This window comes from Alosa sapidissima, chromosome 13 (assembly GCF_018492685.1).
Source record: "Alosa sapidissima isolate fAloSap1 chromosome 13, fAloSap1.pri, whole genome shotgun sequence".
Lineage (NCBI taxonomy): Eukaryota > Metazoa > Chordata > Actinopteri > Clupeiformes > Clupeidae > Alosa > Alosa sapidissima.
This window is the reverse complement of record NC_055969.1, coordinates 7,344,726-7,364,176: the sequence shown is the minus strand read 5'-3', so window position 1 is coordinate 7,364,176 and position 19,451 is coordinate 7,344,726. Positions and strand designations below refer to the sequence as shown.

The following is a 19,451-nucleotide window of genomic DNA, read 5'->3' as shown; positions in this document are numbered from 1 at the left end:
ACTGTGTCGGAGGGTATTTTACACAACATCATTTACTCAAATGTCTAAGTCTTCTCCCTCCGGGCAGCATTATTTCAAAACAAAGATCTTGTTTTTCCAACAAACAATTCCCAATGTACAATGTTCCCAACGCTAATTCCCTCCAATCCCACGTGAGCCTCTTGTAGGCCCTTCTATGATCTGAAACTGCCCTTTCTGTGACATTGTCTGGTACAGTTCTGTTATTAGGCTAAAAGCAAATTGATCACATATGATGTGACCTGTGCAAGGACACTGAGGGAACAGGGCTTTGTATAAATTCCAGAAATTCAACACATACTGCACAACAATTGGGACTGGCATTTGAGGCCTACAATAAATAAACAAGCCTTCAGTGTTTGAATGCCTTTTATATCGCCATTCTTCATTCTCCACTTTCTTTTACCTCTGACACCACTGTTTGCCTTCCTCTTTTGCATAGGCTAGTGCTTCCTTCCTTCCTTTCTTTGTAAATAACTTGGCTCATCTCTGCATACACCTTGCCTACATTACAACGGACATTTACACATGGCATGACGTGCTGTGCATTCAGTGATTAGGTCATTCCTGAATACAAACAACTAGCACTGCCTAACTATTTGCCTCAAGGAGTGGATTCTGGCTAAGGGGCAGTGGTGAAGGATTTTATCTAGCAATGTTGATCGTCTTTCCTCCAAATGGATAACAAGACAAAAGGCATGTAAGGTTGGCACACACAACTGTGGTTAATGATCCCAAAGCTAAGACTAAAAGTGCCTTGTTTCTGGTTGGGCTACTGATAAGGTCAACGTTGAAGAAAGTGCAAGTCAGATTTAAAGATCGTCATTAACAACCCCGACCGTGTCTAATTCTTTCAGCTTTTAATGTTAACCAACTGTCAATATAAAACAACCATGATTATGTACTACTACTCTTGAAGTATTGAGACTGCTTGCATTTCCCTTATTTAAGGCAGCACTCAAACTCCAAACTTTGCCTGAGTATTCTGTATTGAGTCACTATCACCATGTGCAGATGACTAACATTCCTCTGAAACATAAACAAAATAGATATAATACCGCATCTGTTTTCAATTCTGCACTACCCTGCAGAAAGTTGTGCAACACTATACACACAGTTAGGTCCATCTTATTCTTCAGATTTCCATGTCGCTGTAGATTCAGCCAAACTCACCGGTGTTGTAGGTATCTGTTCCAGACTTCCTCGCAGCCATTTAGAGAATCTGATATGGGGGTGGGGGTGGGGGGGCAAACCAACACAAAATTTCACTGAGTGTTACATATTGTACTAAGATTGTACTAAGCAAAAACAACTTGTGTGACATATGTTACCTCTTAAGCACATTTATGTTTACTGTTTGTGTGTCACTCTACAAATCTGATGCCAGACCACAGCCCTCTGTCTCATGGGTGTTACTTATGCAAAGGATGCGGAGAACACTGTCATCATCATTTCTGCTACATAATTGAATGGGACTTGTTCCCAGCTTTCCATAACAAAATGACACCCACAGCCCGTCAAAAGACGGGTGTTAGTCACATGAACGCATGCCAAATGGAGGCGATCAAAAAAACAAAACCAAAACTAAAACCACAACAATCTCCCATCTTCCGCCACTAAATAAACAGAGTGCCAGTGTGAGGAAAGATTCTGCGTGTTTGTGGAGGCCCCCTTCATGTAGGATGGTAATCCAAACACTGCAGGATTCAAGGAAAAGTCTGCCTACTTAAAGTCACAAGGGACGAAGAACCAGTGATGAGAAATGGGTCCTCTGCAGTAGCACATGTGACTTAGGTCAGGGCTATTTTTTGGCAGGGAAATCAGATGAAAATCCCTCTGAAACAACCTTTTTGACTGATGGTTCCTTGTTTTGCATGAAAACATGTCAGGCAGGCCATTCAAATCCAAACACGCAGGGCATATCTTTTCATATTGCTCAATGCGGATGTGAATGAAGTTCTGCAGAATGATCACAGGTGAAATGGCACAAGTTGACTTAGTAAATGTAAAAAAGGTGTAGGCAAGCATAATTCTAAATAATAATCTAAATAATAATAATAATAATAATAATAATAATAATAAAACACAAAAAACATTTAAGAACACACATTTTGGCACACTGTGCTTTATCATTCAAGTGTACTCAAGAAAAAAGGTAAAGGGCAGATGTGCGGTAAACCGCAAGTCCCCAAGGAGAGAATGTTGTGTCATTAATAAGCATTACATTTCCAATAAATTCATCTTTTCTATGCTGAAAACACATCCCCAGAACTGCACTCCATACCAAGTATTCGGAAACAGATTAAGCAATCTTAAACTTCGCTGTCCTATGGTTAAAGGGGCAACAGATTCATTACTGATAAATTGAAACCCCGCAGAAGACACGATGGGATTTTGACATTTGGTGTACTAGCACATTAATAATATACTGTATATACAATTGTGCTTACGTAATGTAAGTATTGTGGTGAATTTCCTACACACTGGACACATTAACGCCTCGTAAACCAAGACTTGTCTGCTACAACATGGCAGATATGAAAAAGGGGTGAAACTGTATTCTTGAACAGAAATCCTAATGTTATCACAAACTATTCCCGGTGCACTTTTGATATTCCATGAATTCATCCAACGGGTTACGGTACGGTCCACAAGATACACGGCTAGCTAGGTAAGCAAAGCAATAACATTAACGCTAACGTTACAGTACAAGTTGTACATTCTGTGTGAGACATCCTAGCTCCCCATTGAATCCATCAATTGTTAACGTAACTAACGATAGTATGTGAAAGCAAAGTGACTGTCAAAAGGCATAGCTTCCACCAATAGAGTGTAACGTCAATTACATTAGCTATCTGGATAACTGGTAAACACAGAGGGAAATTATAACGTTAACGTCATACAACTAACGCTAATGACGAAGCCATGAAATTAACAACGTGATGTATATCTCGATATAGAATAATGTTAGAATAAGCAAAAACAACGTGAAACGGCGATATATAGAAGCTATATATCGATATATCTGTACGTTTTTATCATTCAATCAATGCTAGCAAGTTTTCTGATTCGGTTTTTGTTAACGTAACGTCAAAGATCCTTGATTACTATCCCAAGTTAACGTTACTTTGCAAATTAATAGTTTCGTAATCTGCAGATTGTCGTTAACGACACAGATTTCTACCAACAAAAAAAATACCCATGACAGCTAAAAGTGAGAGAGTAATTTAACTTACTGATCCTTATTTACTCTTGTTACCTCTAACGTTGCATTAGCTAGCTTCTAGGTCTCCTAACTAACGTTTGACAGAGGGCGGAGAGTTAACTGGCTAGCTAGCTAAACAACAGAATAATGTCAACATGAGACATCAGGCAGATTACCAAGCTCAGTCAACGAACACTGTTTGCCGTGTTTGGGGGTTTCAATTTCTCACACGCTGTACATTTTAAGTAGTAATGTTATCCAAAGAGAAACGCGTCTGACTGAACAAGCTAACAAGCTAATGGTAATAGTCTACAAGCTAACAAGCTAGTTTTACACTGCCCGAAGTACAGCGTATCTCGGCCTTGATGGCTTGCTCCTTTCCTTCGCCACCGCCCCTCTGTGCAGTCACTGACGTTTATTATTCCAGTAACTGTCTTACCGATATCTGCTCCGTCTTGCTACTCCCAATAGTCTTGTCAGTTCTCTTCAAGAAGACACCTCCTTTTCGAGTGTAATCGGTAAGAAGTTTTATTCAGACCAAAATGTATTTCCTGCTTCATCAGGGCACGCCATCTTGATTTGCCCATTTACCCCTCCTCTGGTTCCTGTATGACGACACATGTCCAATGACTGATGACAGCTTTGACCAACCCAGCAAGGACTCCCGTTAACGTCAACGACATGGGGGCCTTACCAAGGGCCCCACCGCCCTCTGCACATGGGAGGTGCACGAGCTGTTCTGTATCTATTTAGAAAGCTAAAAGGCAGAGGCCACGACAGACGACCTTATGGGTCAGATAAAAATCAACCACAAGCTCAAACAAAGTTTGGCTGCAAAATTAGTTTTAAACTCGTGAAGACTAGTGCACTGAGAGAGTAGGCCTATGCCAAAGAATTGGGAAAACAGCCATGATAAGATGTTGATAACATAAAATAAACCCTGTTAAACTTACATTTGCCCCAGTCATTAGTCTACCTAGTTTACCTTCAGGTGGCATCATTATTTCCCTTCCTGTGAAAGTTGGATGAGGTTATGCAATTTTAGATATTTAACTGTTTCTTCAAACTCTGTTAGATTCTGAATTCAATTGGTATTAACTCTAATCCAATGCTATACAGAATTAAAATCCTTGTAGCTTTACACATTTGACAAACTGTCAGTAGTAGCGTATCAGCAATGGCACAATCTGAACTGTACCAACTCACCACCTGGCGTAGCGGTAACTTGCAAGTAACTTTATATATTTTCATACCAAATATGCATTGTGAATAGCTTCAGACCAGCCAACTGGAGCAACAGGTATCTGTATCACTCCTTTATGGCCACGTGACAACAAAGGCCTCACAATGCAAAAACCTGCATAAGTTTGATAATGTAGGCCTAAACAGATGTTTTGACCTCCACTAGAGAGCACCCTTGTAGCAGAATCCTCAAGGTTCAAAAGAATGATAGATCATTGTTTAGTGAGTGTGATTGTTTTTACCTTTAATTAAAGGTTGTAAGAGTGGAACTTGTGTGGAGTATATGAATGAGAATAGGAATATGAGGCCAAATATGGCAAACATGTTTCCCATTGTTTATTATTGTTAATGTAATTAATCAAAGTGATTATTGATCACTGAGCAATACACATTGAATCCAAATAAAAATATGTAATTGAGACTTATTAAGAAAAAAAAAAACAAGAAAGAAAGAAAAGGGAAAATTTGATATCCTGTAGACTAGACATGTGTAGCCATTAAAAAATCTCCTCCACAATGATATGGTCAATTGGAATGTTTGTGACTGTTCCTGGAAACACAAATGGTTGAGAACAAAATAGAGAAAATCAATGTCAAATGATTCTCTGTACCAAATCAGAACCAAATCATAGGGCTATTCCATGACTAATCAAGGTAAATAAATTGTCTTTCTGCGGCCTGGTAGCACATATTTGCTTTTTTTACGTTTACTATTTCATTTGCCCCCTCTCCCATTTTCGCTTATGTGGGGCTAATAAGGTTACATGAGGTCCATTTCAACTTCGAGAAAGTACCGTGGGCCAGTCCACAGGCTGCTCTTGTACAAACGTGGCCACGCAAAAAAACGTGCAAGCGCAAGCAGACACGGAAAGGGATAACCGGAAGCATCGATAGGGCGATTTGGTTGAAGGCAAAAAGAGTCGGTGGCCGTAGTCCGTCAATGTAGCTACGAATTTTGCGTTTGTACTGATTGAGGCCGTAAATATATATTTCGAACCTTTCGACAAAAGAGTTGGTAGAAGTGTAGGCCTGAAGAAATTGCATATTTTGCATAGAAAACGTCAACCGAAAGGAGGCTGGTTATGGACGTTTGAAGAGGGGAGCAGCTACAGACCCAGATAGCTAAACAAATGTAAACAACCACTGGATCAGCTGTGCAGACGGCGAACGGGGACGAATCAGAAAGACGCAAAGATGACAGCGAAAGCTACGTTTTATTAACAATAGTTTATGATTTATGGAGTTAGTATATGTCTATAAGTAGCTCTACATATAAATCTTAACCGCCAGGGACAATTTGTTGCAAAGACACCTCCCTACCAGCGAGCTAACTATTGCTTCCTAGGAGCTAACGTCAATAGCAAGATAGGTAGCTAACGACGTTAATGAACAAGCTGAATGCGTTTTAGTCAGTTATTCTTGTGGCACCATTTTAAGATCTGTTGTGTATTTAGGTTACTACCTGTAGATTCGAAAATTGTACTAAAAGTTTATTTGAAGTGCACCATTTGCCCCAGGATCGGAATATCTGGCAGCTAGCTGAATAAACCCCAGTTGACGTTGTTTGCTTTTGGTCAAAATAAATACTCTCAGTTTGACCGTGAACTGAAGACAAAAGCTTTGCGTTTGATTACGCGAGGAATTCCATCTAGATTTTTCTGTTTTTCAATCACAAATCTTAATTTACCCAATCAGGGGTTATCATAAATCAGGTAATATTCGTCAGTGAACTTGTATGTTAACAGATCATGATAGCGATGCCTTGTAAAAGTTGTGCAATATGCAATACTAGTATGAGTTCGTAATCACCTTGCAGGCATCCTTCATTTTAATGGGCATCATTTTTACAAATTTAAAAATGTGTTAAAACAGTATAGACCATTGTGTGGAACAGTAAGCAATAGGTGTTCTTTCAGCTTCCAGTGACTGAAACCAGAGAGAAAAAAATCTATTCCATCAATTTTACCAATTTAACACCAATGTTAACATTTCACTTCACCATTAGTCCCCTTCGCATGTTTTTCTCATGCACACTTCTCTCCTGTGTCTAGCAAGTGAAGACAGGCAGAAGGATTGTCATGGCACACCAGCAGATGCCCAGCTCTCAGAAGGCCCTGATGCTGGAATTAAAGTCCCTCCAGGAGGAGCCAGTGGAGGGCTTCCGCATCACTCTTGTGGAGGAGTCTGACCTCTACAACTGGGAGGTTGCCATCTTTGGTCCCCCCAACACACTGTATGAAGGGGGTTACTTTAAGGTGAGGGTGAGAGGAATTATGTGAGATGAATGGGATGTCTCTGGGTTTGGGTGTCTAAGGTCGATTGAGTCTATCCAGTAAGCACCATGGTCACTGGTAGACTTTGTGAATTCAGTGTGTCAATTTGCCTATCTTCCCAAAGGAAATTCAGGAGCTCTCTCTCTCTCTCTCTGTGTCCTGCTTTCTCTCTCTCATTGTCGTTCCCCTCCAAATACTCTCTTATCTTATTTCCGTCCTCCCTTTTTTTGAATGTTGTCCCCACCACCCCATTCTCTAACTGGATCTTATTTCCCCTGGTGGTGCGATCCTTATACCCCACACTATTTTTAGCTATGACATATAAATGGTATCTCAGTGTGTGTGTGTGTTGAAAGTGAGAAGGACATAGGGAGGCTCTCCTGCTTTTTACCCCCTTGGCAGTGAGGGTTACTGTGAGCACTTGAGTTATGTCATTCGTACACATACATACACATGCACACACACACACACACACACACACACAGACACTCACGCCTCTGTAATCTCTGCGTGCACACCCTTGGCTCGACAGAACTGATGTCATTGGCATGTCACTTTTGCAATGGCGTCACTGATCTTGGCTACCATAGTACCCCAACATGACGAGACTTGCCCTCAGGGTAAGAACAGGGTTCTCACAAAAGTCAGGAATATTGGAAGTTCTAGACAAACGTAGATATTGCCCTTCCATTTTTTTTTAAGACAAAGAAACCCAACAAATAGAGTGTACTCTTTAGGTAGGACGCATAATATTCTTTATCAATTATATTTCTACCTGACCTGAATATGGCCACTGCTCAAGAGCTGGGCATTCATACAATTCATGTATCTACCAAAACAATTTATTAATGCTCTTACTGCCTATTAATCTGCTCATCCAACCTCTCATCTAATCAGCCTCCATGGTCGCTTACACCACAGTGTTAATACAATTTTTCTTGCCCATCTCATTTTGTTCAAAGCTGATTACATTTAGGTCAGAATGACTGGTCTGCCTATTGGAGGATGGGGAACCCCTCGTTAAGGGAATCCCTCTTTTCTAATCTCTTGATGGATAATGTGTACTGAGCTGTCCTCCATGTTTTGAGGGTTTGATAGTGCTATCACTGAAAAAGCAGAAAACGACCCCACCCAGAGAACACAAACACACGCAGTTTTACATGTCTGCCTGTGTGTTCAGAAGAAACAGATAGTTTTCTAATTCTGTGGGTTGTTTCCATCATTTAATTCATTTTAATGCATTCATTTGAAATGCATCTCAGAAATGGATTTACTCATTTCTGTAGTGATGAGTGAGTTGGATCTTGTTCTCTTTCCTTTTTTATTTACTGATTCAGACATACCCTGTCTGCTGATAATTGCAGCAGGAATGTTCTATCCAAGGACAAACCATAAACCTTGACTTTCACTGGTTGTAACTCAGAGTTGAATGGCGTCAAAAACTGTCTTGTCCTGTGGCCTTTAATAGAGGTACTTCTCAAGAAACACAACCCTGTAGACATTATTGCTATCTCAATCATTGGTGGGGACACACAAGTTTTGAACCTCATCTGCTGAAATGTTTTATCAGGGCTTTGTCACTTTTCAACAGGGAATGCTTGTTGACTTATTCATCTCTCCCTCTCCCTCCCCTCCCTTCTCTCTCAGGCCCACATCAAATTCCCCATTGATTACCCTTACTCCCCTCCCACGTTCCGCTTTCTCACCAAGATGTGGCACCCAAATATCTATGAGGTGAGTTTTCAGTGTGAATGCAAAAGCTCAAATACATGAACCTGTTAGCCAGGCAACTATTGCCTTGAGCATGTTTAAGGCACTTCATCAGCATCAGAAAAAAAATGTCTTGCTTTCTTGAATTGTTGAAATTGCATACATAGTTTTTTTCCCCATTTCTAGTAGTTCAGTGTTTCACTCTGTTTTTTGCTGGCTGCAGAATGGTGACGTGTGCATCTCCATCCTCCATCCACCCGTGGATGACCCCCAGAGTGGAGAGCTGCCTTCTGAGAGGTGGAACCCCACACAGAATGTCAGGTACTGTAGCCTTTCACCTCCAAAGAAGGCAGGGTTTGGTACAGCAGTGAGGTAATAGGGACCGCATACCAAGCCAGTCTGATAGCATCTGGCCAGTCAATGAGTGTCTGTAGCTCTGATCCATGTGATATGCACAGCACTGCCAACTCTTGACAGACCTCCATCGGCCTGTTTATGGCTCATTCAACATGTTGGTCAGGAGAAGATCTGCTCTGAATGGTTGTTTAGCTTACTTACTTGTTGCGAAGAAGCCCAGTATACAGTAGCAAGGAGATACCATCCTGGTACAGTAGGTAGCTATTTGCTTCTCGATGACTGGATTTAATAACACAGTTTGACCTATTTTCTCCTCTGCCTCTTGCTTTCTTCCACAACCAAAAGACCCAGGACTGACAATACTGGTGTTGTTTGCAATTTACAGTATTATCAAACGTATTTTGGATTAAAAGTAGTTTGTGTACTGTCTTTAGTGAGCAAGAGTAGTGTGAAAGTGCCAAGCCAGCACTACTTTGTTTTACGTTTTGTTTATCTACACCGGGTATGTCTGCACATTAAGCTAGCAGCAGAATGTAGCCTACTACGTGCTAGTTAAACAGTGGGCAATCATTGCTGTGTATACAGTGATATGTTTTTGCCATGTAATGGTAACACAAGGCGATTTTGTCAGTCAGCATTGTAGCTGGTGCTTTTAAGTCTGCCCGATGTGCAGTCTGCTTTAAGGCTCAACTACCAGGTCTCATAGATGGTCTTTGCTCTGCTTCCTTAAACTGTGCTGGTGGACACTTGCGCTTTCATTATCTATGTGTTAGTTGATCAAGGAAGAGTCTGAGATGGAGAGATGAGGTAGCTTTAGATGGCAGAGGAGAGCGCAGGATGTCAGTTGATATCCCAGGGTGTTTAGAACGGTGTAACCCAAACTGCTTTGAACAGAAGAAGGTGCCCTCAACTGATCTAGGTTCATGTTAGTGAAGGGACAATGGATTAAAAAATATGGATGGAGAACTTCACAGATATCTTGCAGGTGAACATATATTTCACGAGATCAAGAGGTGTGTACTCTTAAAGTTGTTTCCATGTTCAAATGCATGCTAGTAGTCACTGCTGGTAAGTAAATGTAATGTGGAGCAGTTTAAAGCACCCTTAGATGAAGAGATGTCTAACAATTTCAGATTAAGGCGAGCCTGTTTTAGCCTTGGTCTAGTTTACCTGTTTTGGCAGTGATGTCTTTAACTCTCCACCTGTGTTTGTTTATGCACAGAACCATCCTCCTCAGTGTGATCTCTCTTCTGAATGAGCCCAACACGTTCTCCCCAGCCAATGTGGACGCCTCTGTCATGTTCCGCAAATGGAGAGACAGCAAGGGCAAAGATAAGGAGTATGCAGAGATCATCAGGTAGGCTACATATGCGTCCGAATACACATTTACATGTAGATGCTTCTTCACAGGTTCAAAAGCAGTATGGGGAAATCTGAATACAAGAAAATGAATATGTGTGCAGTCCTCTAAACTATGTTAGCATAAATATACACAGCATTTAATGCAGTGGTCCCCAAACTACGGCCCGCCACCTCATTTTGGGTGGCCCCTCAAAACATGTCCGTGGTATATAGCATCTGGCCCGCACGGGAGTACGACATCGTCAAACTATGACCTCTGTAATTTTCCCCATTCATTCTCTATGGCGATTCTTAACAGTACACATGTAATACTCTTTTTGTCCAATGGTGGTTGTTTTGGCGCTGTTTTGCGTTTGCAATCGAAAACGGAATGAAATGTAGGCCTACCTTCAAACAATGTAAGAGGCCTATGCTGACTGCATCAGTGCTCAAAGTATTCTAAAAGTTTATCAATTAATTGTTAATAACTAACTAACTTCTATTCAAGTCATATTTCTGGGACTTTCTGGGACATTTTTTATTCACTCGTTCAAATGTTCATAGAGTTCACAAAGTGTGATTTCAGGTGATTTCAGATGTTTTTGCCAGCTCTTCAGGTGATTTCAGATGTTTTTGCCAGCTCTTCATAAAACTCTCATAGTTTGAGAACTTTAAATTATTTGTAGGATATTGCTTGTTCAAAACTTGAACACAGCTAACAATGGTATTAAATTGCAGTAGCCTATAATTAAATGTATGGAATATTCAACTAAGGTAGACTGCTGTTGTTCACAGCACTAAACTATTTATGTTTACTGATATACTCCGAGTCTCTGGCCCTCTCTTTGAGCCAGGCATAGTAAGCTGGCCCTCGGAAGAAAAAGTTTGGGGACCACTGATTTAATGGAAAACTGTACGTATACCAGTAGATAATTGCTAGACATACATCCTCATTTGTTATTGCTCATAATTCACTAGAGTGTACCTAGAAAGCCATTTCTGGATGGGCCATTACATTGATAGTTTTAGCAAGCAGGACTTTAATCTATAATGGGGCTGCAGAACACTATAGGGCAGGGGTGGGCAAACTGCGGCCCGCGGCCCGGATCCGGCCTGCCAAGCACTTTCATCCGGCCCGCCGAGCATTTCATTTAGTTATCAGGCTGCTCGCTATTTTTTTCCTGCTGTAGGGCCCAGCTGTAGGTACAGCACTAGCCATAGCGGAGCAGGCAGAAGATCATTGAGAAATAAACGTGAATTAAAGCGACTGTCTTAAAGCGACAGTGCACAATTTATACATTTGTTAAACAGCATAAAATTAGCAGCATTTTTAAGCAATTCATATTCATATAAAACAAATACGTTTCATACTAAATTATAGGCTATAGAAAATGTATTTTTTTATGTGTGTGTCGTGGGGGGGTGGGGGGGGTTGTTGTGCGGCCCGCCGGCCAGTTTTCAAAACCCAATGTGTCCCTTGAGCCAAAAAGTTTGCCCACCCCTGCTATAGGGCATTTCCCCACCTTAGTCCTAAATCCCATGAAGGTCAGGCTAATAGGAATTTCTATGGACATATACACACAACAGCATCAGTAAAATTGTTTGTCCCCTTGCTTCAAAAAGGAAGCAGATCTGCTTAATTTAAGTTGCCTAAAATGTTCCTATGTGGGATTTACTAAAAGAGCCATCCTCACCCTAACCAGTTATGATTTTACTGATTGCAGCTTGCACAAATGCCCATTTGTAAGCAGCCTTGTTCATCTGTTTTCAGTACCAAATAATATTCGCTCTGTGTCCTCCTAAGAATTGTTTTTCTGTTTGTCTGTTTTTATGAGAGCTAATGGGACTAAACCATACGGCAGAGTACACTCTCAGCTCACTGATATTACAAATTAAGACAGTAGGACATTTGGCGGTAGTCTTTGCAATGTTACAGTGTCAAGGTTTCTAAAAGGACTGTGTGTGTGTGTGTGTGTGTGTGTGTGTGTGTGTGTGTTTGTCCACGTGTAGTGCACATAATATGTACATATCTAGGCATATTTACAATGCATTTTTGCCATAAGATACTACTACGGTGAAGATGGGGGACTTTTCTTCCTCTTGTGTAAGAGAGACCAACGGTAGCTTAAATAGTGAAAAACTAGTAATATGGTATGCATTATCACCCTTATGCGCATTGCCAGCTAATCACAATTTCCATCATGTGGAGAGATTTTATAGAGATTTTATGAGTGGGATTCCAGTATTTTTATTCCCAAGGAAGAAACATATTAATGAAAGTATGCGTGTACTGTAAGTTGCTTTGGATAAAAGCATCTGCTAGATTTTGTAATCCCTTGATCCTGAGTGAGTGCTTTAAAACTTCCATGCACGTGCACAGTCAGCGCGCACAGGTCCAAGTGGCCATAACATTTTGATGCTGTGCCTGTGCAGACCATTATGGTGAACTTTGCATACTGCAGTGTTTCCCACAGAAATGATTTCTATTTGTGGGGGTAGGTTTGCAGAATTAAGTTGAATTCAACAGTTTTTAACAAATTAGCGTAGCGTGGTTATGATGAACCAGATTTAAGCACAATTTAATACAACCTGGAAAATCATTGTGTGGTGGTCAATGTTAATATTGTGGTGGGCCACCACAAATAAGTCAATGTGTGGGAAACACTGTACTGTCTGCTGAGACTTTCTAATGAGGAGACACAGCACTCGTCCATAGGAATGTATGGGGTTAGTTTGTAAAATGGCAGTTGTCTGAACACATCCCGCCCCTCCCTGTAATGTACTTATTAACCCAGAGGCATATCAAGCTTTTTAAAAGTGGGGGGCCAAATCATCAATAACTCCCTGCAGGGACGTTGAAAGTATTTTCTGAGAGGGGGTGCAGACGATATTAGCAGATGTCTGGGGGTTTCTCCCCCAGGGGGGACATTCTGGCTGCTAAACGCACCACTTCAATGCAGTTTTGGAGGGACAGAATAGTAGCCTGACCCCACCGACTTTCAGGGAGATCTAGTCTGGAACACCATAGTTCATAACCGTTTCCCTCAGACAAGAAAAATGTCAGGCCAATCAGCGACCAGAGGGAAAGACGAAACCAAAACTTATTTTGATAAACAGAAGCAGCAACACCTGCAAACGTCAACAAAAATGCAGTTGGAAAAATGCAGAAATGTATTTGTATGTATGTATGTATATGTACAGCAAAGGTAGACCCACATACATTGTTTCCTGACTGTTGATGCTGTTTATTGTCACTTTGCAAAGTTTAGGCAAAGTAGGAAGTAACGTTAGGAATCTCGGATCAATGTGATTGGTAAGGCTGGACCAATGATTTTAAAGTTAGTGCCTGCCGCGATGCAAGTGTTGCAAATGTTTCCCAATCGAGAATCACCAGATTCACTTTGTGAATGAGTTTGTATTTTTCCAGGCTGACAGAACAGAGCAAGCAGTTGAAGCACTGCTTGACACTATAATTAACGAAATTATGTTTTGTGAAAATGGGTTAGCACAACCACACCATAGCTTTAGGTGAACTGTTAAGTCGCGACATTAAACATTTACACCAGCCTAATTTACTAACAAAACCTTATAAAACAAGAAGCCATAATATCTATTAAGTTAATGTAAAATACATAGACTAATGACAGAACTGTTCTATTCACTCTTGCTGTAAATTATCAGACGTGTGACAGAAGCACCGGCATAATTTAACTTCAAGTCTCTGCGGACCAGTAATCCTCTTGTCGAGGAGGCCCATAAACGCTGCTGAACATCGGCAGAGAAAGCATAGCTCTTCGAACAAAACACAGTTGCGTGTCCAGTGTAGTCAAGGCCCTGTCTACACAGAAACAACAATTGGCTTGGTGGCACCCCCACTCTTCCAACGTCTGTGACCCCCTTCATTTCTGCATTTTCGTGACAAAAAAAAGTTAGAGGTGTGTGTGTGTGTGTGGGGGGGGGGGGCTTGGAATCGTGTTTCAGCAACAGTGGGCCCCCCTTGCAACACCCATTTTTTTAGCAATTTGGGGAGATATTAATATTGTTCAATTCAGATTTAAACACAGATTCACCTGATGTACTTTTTCTGTCAATATTACCTCCCTTATGTATGCCTCCCCATTCAGTTGAATAGAGAAATAGTTTCCCAAAATAACTGCCCAAAATGCATTACCAAGATGGCCGCCGAGTGGGGGGGACTTGCCTATAAGGACTTTGGCTTAAAGGGGAACTATGCTGTTTTTTTAGCTTAATTTACCTTAACTGAACAGCTTCGGAGTCATTGGAATGGTTATAGGACTTTTTTTCGGGTTGAATGGTGGCCATCTTGCTTCCCCCTAGTGCCTGTGAGCGAAAAAACCACCCTTGCAACTTTGGGCCGGTGGGCCGACGGCCTCAGAGACAGAAAGTCTCACAGCCTTGCGATGTAACGAATTGCTTTACTGCACTACACACATACACGCCAGGCACCTTTGTCATGGCAGAGCCAGCGAAAAGAAGCAAAAAGCGAGTAAACCGTTGTCGGAGGAACAGGGAAAGAGGAAACGGCAGACTGACCGATTGAGAAGTGTCGTAAAAGATATACTCTGAAGCTGTAGGGGGAGCTCTGCAGAGAAACCTGCGAGCAAAAAGTGTATGCCTATGCTACATTGTGCTCCATGGTACTGCAGGCACTAGATATAGACCAAATTACAAGTGCAATTGGCAGCATTGCCTCACAAGATGGTTGGAAATTCAAACCGTTGCACTGTTCTTGTGCAGTTGCAACCCTCTTCTCTTCTGAAAACAAAATATGACCGCCGCTCAGTCCTGTACATTCTCTCCACAAAAATAAATCATGCTTGCCAATTTGTCTCCATCTCTTAAACAAACAAATCCATCCCCTACTCTTGCAACTTTTGTGTATGTAAATGAGTGTGTGCATGTGTGCGCTTGCTGTTGTGTATATATGTGCTTCGCTTGTACAGTATATACAGTTTTCGCTTGTGAGTGTGTGTGAGTGTATGAGTGTGTTTATGTCTGTGTGTGCATGCGTGTGGGTGTGTTTGTGCATGCTTGCGTGTACGTGGTTGTGTTTATGTGCTTGTGTGCGTGCCTGTGTGTGTGTCTGTGCATGTGTGTCTGCATGTGTGTCTGTGTGTTTGTCTGTGTGTGTGCGCTTGTGTGTGTGTGTGTGTGTGTGTGTGTGTGTGCGTGTGCGTGTGTCTGTGTGTGTGCGCTTGTGTGCGTGTGCGTGTGTGCATGTGTGTGTGTGTGTGTGTGTGCGTGTGCGTGTGTGTGTGTGTGTGTGTGTGCATGTGTGTATGTGTGTGTGCATGTGTGTGTGCGTGTGCGTTTGTGTGTGTGTGTGCGTGCGTGTGTGTGTGTGCGTGTGTGTGTGTGTGTGTGTGCATGTGTGTGTGTGTGCACGGTGGGGTGATGGAAAAACAATGGTTCCGTGTCATCCTTGTGGGGCTACAGTACATGCCCACATGCCCACCAAGTTGTGCATCCCGATCTTTCAGGGTCCCGGGAATCATTGACACAAAATCACTGAAGGAAAAACAAACGTGCGGTGGTCATAATAAGTTCAATTGTATTGAAGGACAGATGTCTAGTGTCTTCATGCTCTATTCAGGAGTTGGTTTTCGATCTGCCACACTGCAGATTCATTTAATCATACCTGTCAAGTTAACATGACTGAAATCCAAATAGTCAGTGATTGAAATCCGTGAGCTAACCAACACCACCGCCCACACCTACCATAATACAATACGTGCAAGCATATTATTACATGTCCAAGGCTTTTGTACAGGTCTGTGTTATCCCCACAGAGATTAAAGAAGTGGATCAGTGATGAAAGTGCTTGCTGCACACTGTGTAGCAGTCTATTCCAGACTAATTGGGAGTGAAATTCTGTTAGATGTAGTGAGACCTGTGAGAATGGTTGAAATTTAGTGCAATATTCTGTGTGACACTTACTCATGTATTCAGTCTTTTGCAAAACATCAGCATGCACATCTTCTGCTCCATAGGAAACAGGTGCTGTCCACCAAAGCGGAGGCCGAGCGTGATGGGGTGAAGGTGCCAACCACACTGGCCGAGTACTGCATCCAGACCAAAGTGCCTTCCCATGACAGCAGCTCTGACCTGCTCTACGATGACCTCTACGACGACGATATCCAGGAGGAGGATGACGACGAGGAAGAGGCAGAGGCAGGCGGCATGGGCAGCGAGATGGGTGCGGACTGCTTCGATGATGAGGACGACTCGGGCAACGAGGAGTCCTGATGATCCAGCCTCTCTCCACCCCCCCCCCCCCCCCACTTACCATCCCCTCTGCACCCACCCACTCATATACACTCACACTCACATACACCCACACACACACACACTTCATACCCACACATTTCACGCCCACACCCACATACCATTTAAACAAAAAACTTTTCCCCCTTAAGTTCTATGTTTGTCTGTGTGTCCACGTTTTTGAGTTGGTCTTCAATAGGAATTCCTGTGGTGGTTGATTCCTCTTTCTGTTTTTTGTCAATCCTTTTCATACACTCTTCAGTTACTCCTTTGTGTTCTACCAGTTGCCCCTAGAGGAATGTGCTTCAGGGCTTCTGGTCTCTGATACCGTTTGGATAAGGAGTTTGGAGAGAGAGCATCGTCTCCATGTAGTCCTCACCATTTATTAGATGGCTTTATAGAGAGCGTTTTGGCACTTTTCTTGTCCAGGCGTCCCTTCATGCTACCCCAACCTCTACTCCTCAGGGCTTTTGGGTATCTGCTGATGCTTCACCCTCGCCCCATGGTATGTCAGCTGCCACCCTCGTCTCTCTCACATTGATCCCGTTTTTGCCGCATTTATTTAGGGTTTTGTTTTTGTTCCCCCCCCCCCCCCGCTCTCTGTCTCCTAGCTCCATTCTCTCTGTCTTTGCTGTCTGCCCTCAGAGCATCTTGCCTGCGTGTGCTGAAATGAATGATGCAAAACGATGGGGGAAAAAAGACAACCGTGAGTGATGTATGAGTGGATGTCACTGGTGTCTGCTCTTGTCTGCCCTTCCTTGGCCCTCTCTGGCTCTCTCAGGCTCCTCAGTCTCCTTCACAGCATAGAGCTTTAAGTGTTCCCATCCCTCCACCCCATGTATCCTGGTTGTGGCATTTACTCACGTCTCTCATTTCATGTCAAATGACACAAATGAGGTAAGTCTCCCTGCCAAGGAAGAGACCGAGGACATGCTAACAGACAAACAAGGAAGAAGGATGTCTTCTGTTTTTTTGTTGTTGTTGTTGTTGTTGTTTTTTGTCTGTATCAAGACCTCACAAGCGCAGTGTCTTGATTTGGACTTCTCTCTTTAATGAGAAGCTGGAACTGAGGATGTACCTCTCCTTAACTGATGTAGATTGAGCTGACTGCCTTTGAGCTACTTGTTCTTTGAGCCAGACACATTTTCACCCTAAGCAAAATGGAGTTGATTTTGTTTTTCCTCTTGGTTTTTTGCGGTTGTTGGAGATGCCCCATAGTCATTAGTGCAACTGCTCACAGGTGCTGCAATGTTTTACTCTGAAAAAAAAAAAAAAAAAAAACACTTGCCCTGACGACACGCAAGCACACTGGCTACTTGAACGCAAGACTCATAAGAATTCAGCAAGCCACAGACGTGCTTAGAGACGATTGTCTCTTTTGATAGCCTTGCTACATGACAGGGCTGACATCACAACGTCTTCTGAGTGTGTCACAAGCTACACATGGCCTCAGAGGACCAGACAGAACAGGACAGAGGTGCTTTCTGTGATCTCATTGGTCAGGGGAAGTCTTCTGCTCCCCTCGGTCAACTTAACATTTGATTCTTTTCCTTTGTGTTTTTTTCCCTTCTTTTTTTTGGTTTGTTTGTTTTATATCAATATTTTAATGAAAGCTGAATTTGTTTTTCTGCCGCTTTGGGTCACATACCTCTTCCTTTCAATATCCAAGGACAGATTAAGGCATTTGGGGGTGAGATGTTGGACTCCACAAATCCTAAACCCCTCCACAGTGTGGCTTGCGGAGGGCCTGTCATTAAACCCAGCTTTCTGAATAGTCAATCACCTGAGGTAGGTTGGAGACAGTTTGCCTCAAGAGCATGCGAGTGCATTGGGGTGTGAGTGTGTATGTGAATTTTGATTGGTTTGTTTAACATGTGACTCACCAAACCTGGACTGTTGGTGACACTCCTCTTGACAACAGGGCAAGAAACAATGGACAACAACTGATGGGGCACAAAAAAATGCCCCATTTTTTGCCCTCTAACCAGCTGTAACTCTGAATACAAAAAAAAAAAAAAAAAAAAAATCACCGGACACTGCTGGGCCCTTTTCCTGGATTTGTCTGCAACAGACCTCAGGATTGGCTTCAGAGGAATTGATCTGCTACAGTCGCACATCAGACACCATCTTGTAAGAGCAGAAGAAAACAAAGTGGCTCAGGCCGATATGCTGATTCTTCTTTGCACCAGGAGAAAGAAGAGTGAAGCTTCGGACTTCTGAAATTTCTGAGATGGAGCCTCTCCCTCCAGCCTTACAGACTGAATGTCCATTTGGAAAGATCACCCTAAGAAGTGTTGTGAAAAAAAGTGGTCTACAGTGGCTTTGTTTTATTTTCTGAAGATTCTCTTATTTGTGTGTGTGTGTGTGTGTGTGTGTGAGAGAGAGAGAGAGAAAGAGTTGTTGATAAGGTCTCCACATTATTGCTCTGAGGACCTATCTAAGTTACTGATGATGATGAACTGAAGAACTTGTCTTTCAACTCCAAAAGCTGTGGTCACAGGAAGAGCAACTGAATGAATGGAGTGAATGTGTCCTTGTTTGTCTTCAGTTTCCTTTAGTTTTCTTTTCATTATGTAGTCTTGTCGGAGATTAAGACAATGCTGAAAGGAAAAAAAGAAACACTTTAAAGAATGCAAATCACCTCTGCAAAAAAGGTTGTCTGAAAGGAAAGAATTGAATAAGTATTGGACAGCTGTGATTTCCTTGGATTCCTAAGGTTACATGAGTTTTGGGGTGTGTGTATGGTGTGCCCTGTAGGCAATGGCACATTCAGACTGCTTGTTAGATCACTGATAATGTTCTTTTTCTGTTCATGTGTGTATGTATCGGGGAGGCACCCCAAATTTGCGATTAAATCTTAAGGCCACACACTGGGGGTTGTTATTGTTATCTTAGCTATCATTGGTGTTATTAATTATTTCAGATGAGACAGGACTGTGATTTTTAGAGAGGACTCATGCAGTTTTAAGGCTAGTGCAATGAACTGCTGTCATTGAAAAACTTAGTCAGATTTGCTATTA

The 19,451-nt window shown here is 42.2% G+C and overlaps 2 protein-coding genes across 10 annotated transcripts in view; one reads left to right on the top strand and one right to left on the bottom strand.

Annotated features, from left to right (window-relative positions):
* Positions 1 to 3,923, bottom strand: part of ubap1 (ubiquitin associated protein 1) — a 12,130-nt gene extending 8,207 nt beyond the window's left edge. Inside the window, exons 1-2 of one of the 3 annotated variants that reach the window (XM_042058293.1) lie at positions 3,663 to 3,923; positions 1,192 to 1,240 (exon numbers count right to left, since the gene is read on the bottom strand). In XM_042058293.1, coding sequence (XP_041914227.1) covers positions 1,192 to 1,231 — 40 coding nt within the window. In that variant the 5' untranslated portion in view covers positions 1,232 to 1,240; positions 3,663 to 3,923. Of the gene's footprint in view, positions 1 to 1,191; positions 1,241 to 3,254; positions 3,366 to 3,399; positions 3,566 to 3,662 lie in introns of those variants that run through there. The other 2 variants (XM_042058294.1, XM_042058295.1) reach the window with 2 other exon arrangements.
* ube2r2 (ubiquitin-conjugating enzyme E2R 2) lies at positions 2,670 to 19,299 on the top strand. Of its 7 annotated transcripts, none has more exons than XR_006021337.1 (7): positions 5,332 to 6,177; positions 6,517 to 6,720; positions 8,386 to 8,472; positions 8,672 to 8,769; positions 10,028 to 10,162; positions 16,158 to 16,936; positions 17,043 to 19,299. XR_006021337.1 is itself a non-coding variant. In XM_042058300.1 (6 exons), the coding sequence occupies exons 2-6, from the start codon at positions 6,544 to 6,546 to the stop codon at positions 16,411 to 16,413; spliced, it is 753 nt and encodes a 250-aa protein (XP_041914234.1). In that variant the 5' UTR covers positions 2,670 to 2,689; positions 6,517 to 6,543; the 3' UTR covers positions 16,414 to 19,299. The 7 variants fall into 7 exon arrangements, 5 of the variants coding, with proteins under 5 accessions (XP_041914234.1, XP_041914233.1, XP_041914232.1 ...); XR_006021338.1 differs by having other exon boundaries at positions 16,158 to 18,219; positions 18,353 to 19,299; XM_042058300.1 differs by lacking the exon at positions 5,332 to 6,177 and adding an exon at positions 2,670 to 2,689 and having other exon boundaries at positions 16,158 to 19,299.
* The last annotated feature ends 152 nt before the right edge of the window (positions 19,300 to 19,451 follow it).

Bases quoted from the DNA above. Each gene is read 5' to 3' on its own strand.
- ube2r2 (XM_042058300.1), top strand. From the start codon at position 6,544: ATGGCACACCAGCAGATGCCCAGCTCTCAGAAGGCCCTGATGCTGGAA. The intron at 8,473-8,671 runs GTGAGTTTTCAG...TGCTGGCTGCAG, and splicing joins GGCACCCAAATATCTATGAG to AATGGTGACGTGTGCATCTC. The intron at 8,770-10,027 runs GTACTGTAGCCT...GTTTATGCACAG, and splicing joins AACCCCACACAGAATGTCAG to AACCATCCTCCTCAGTGTGA.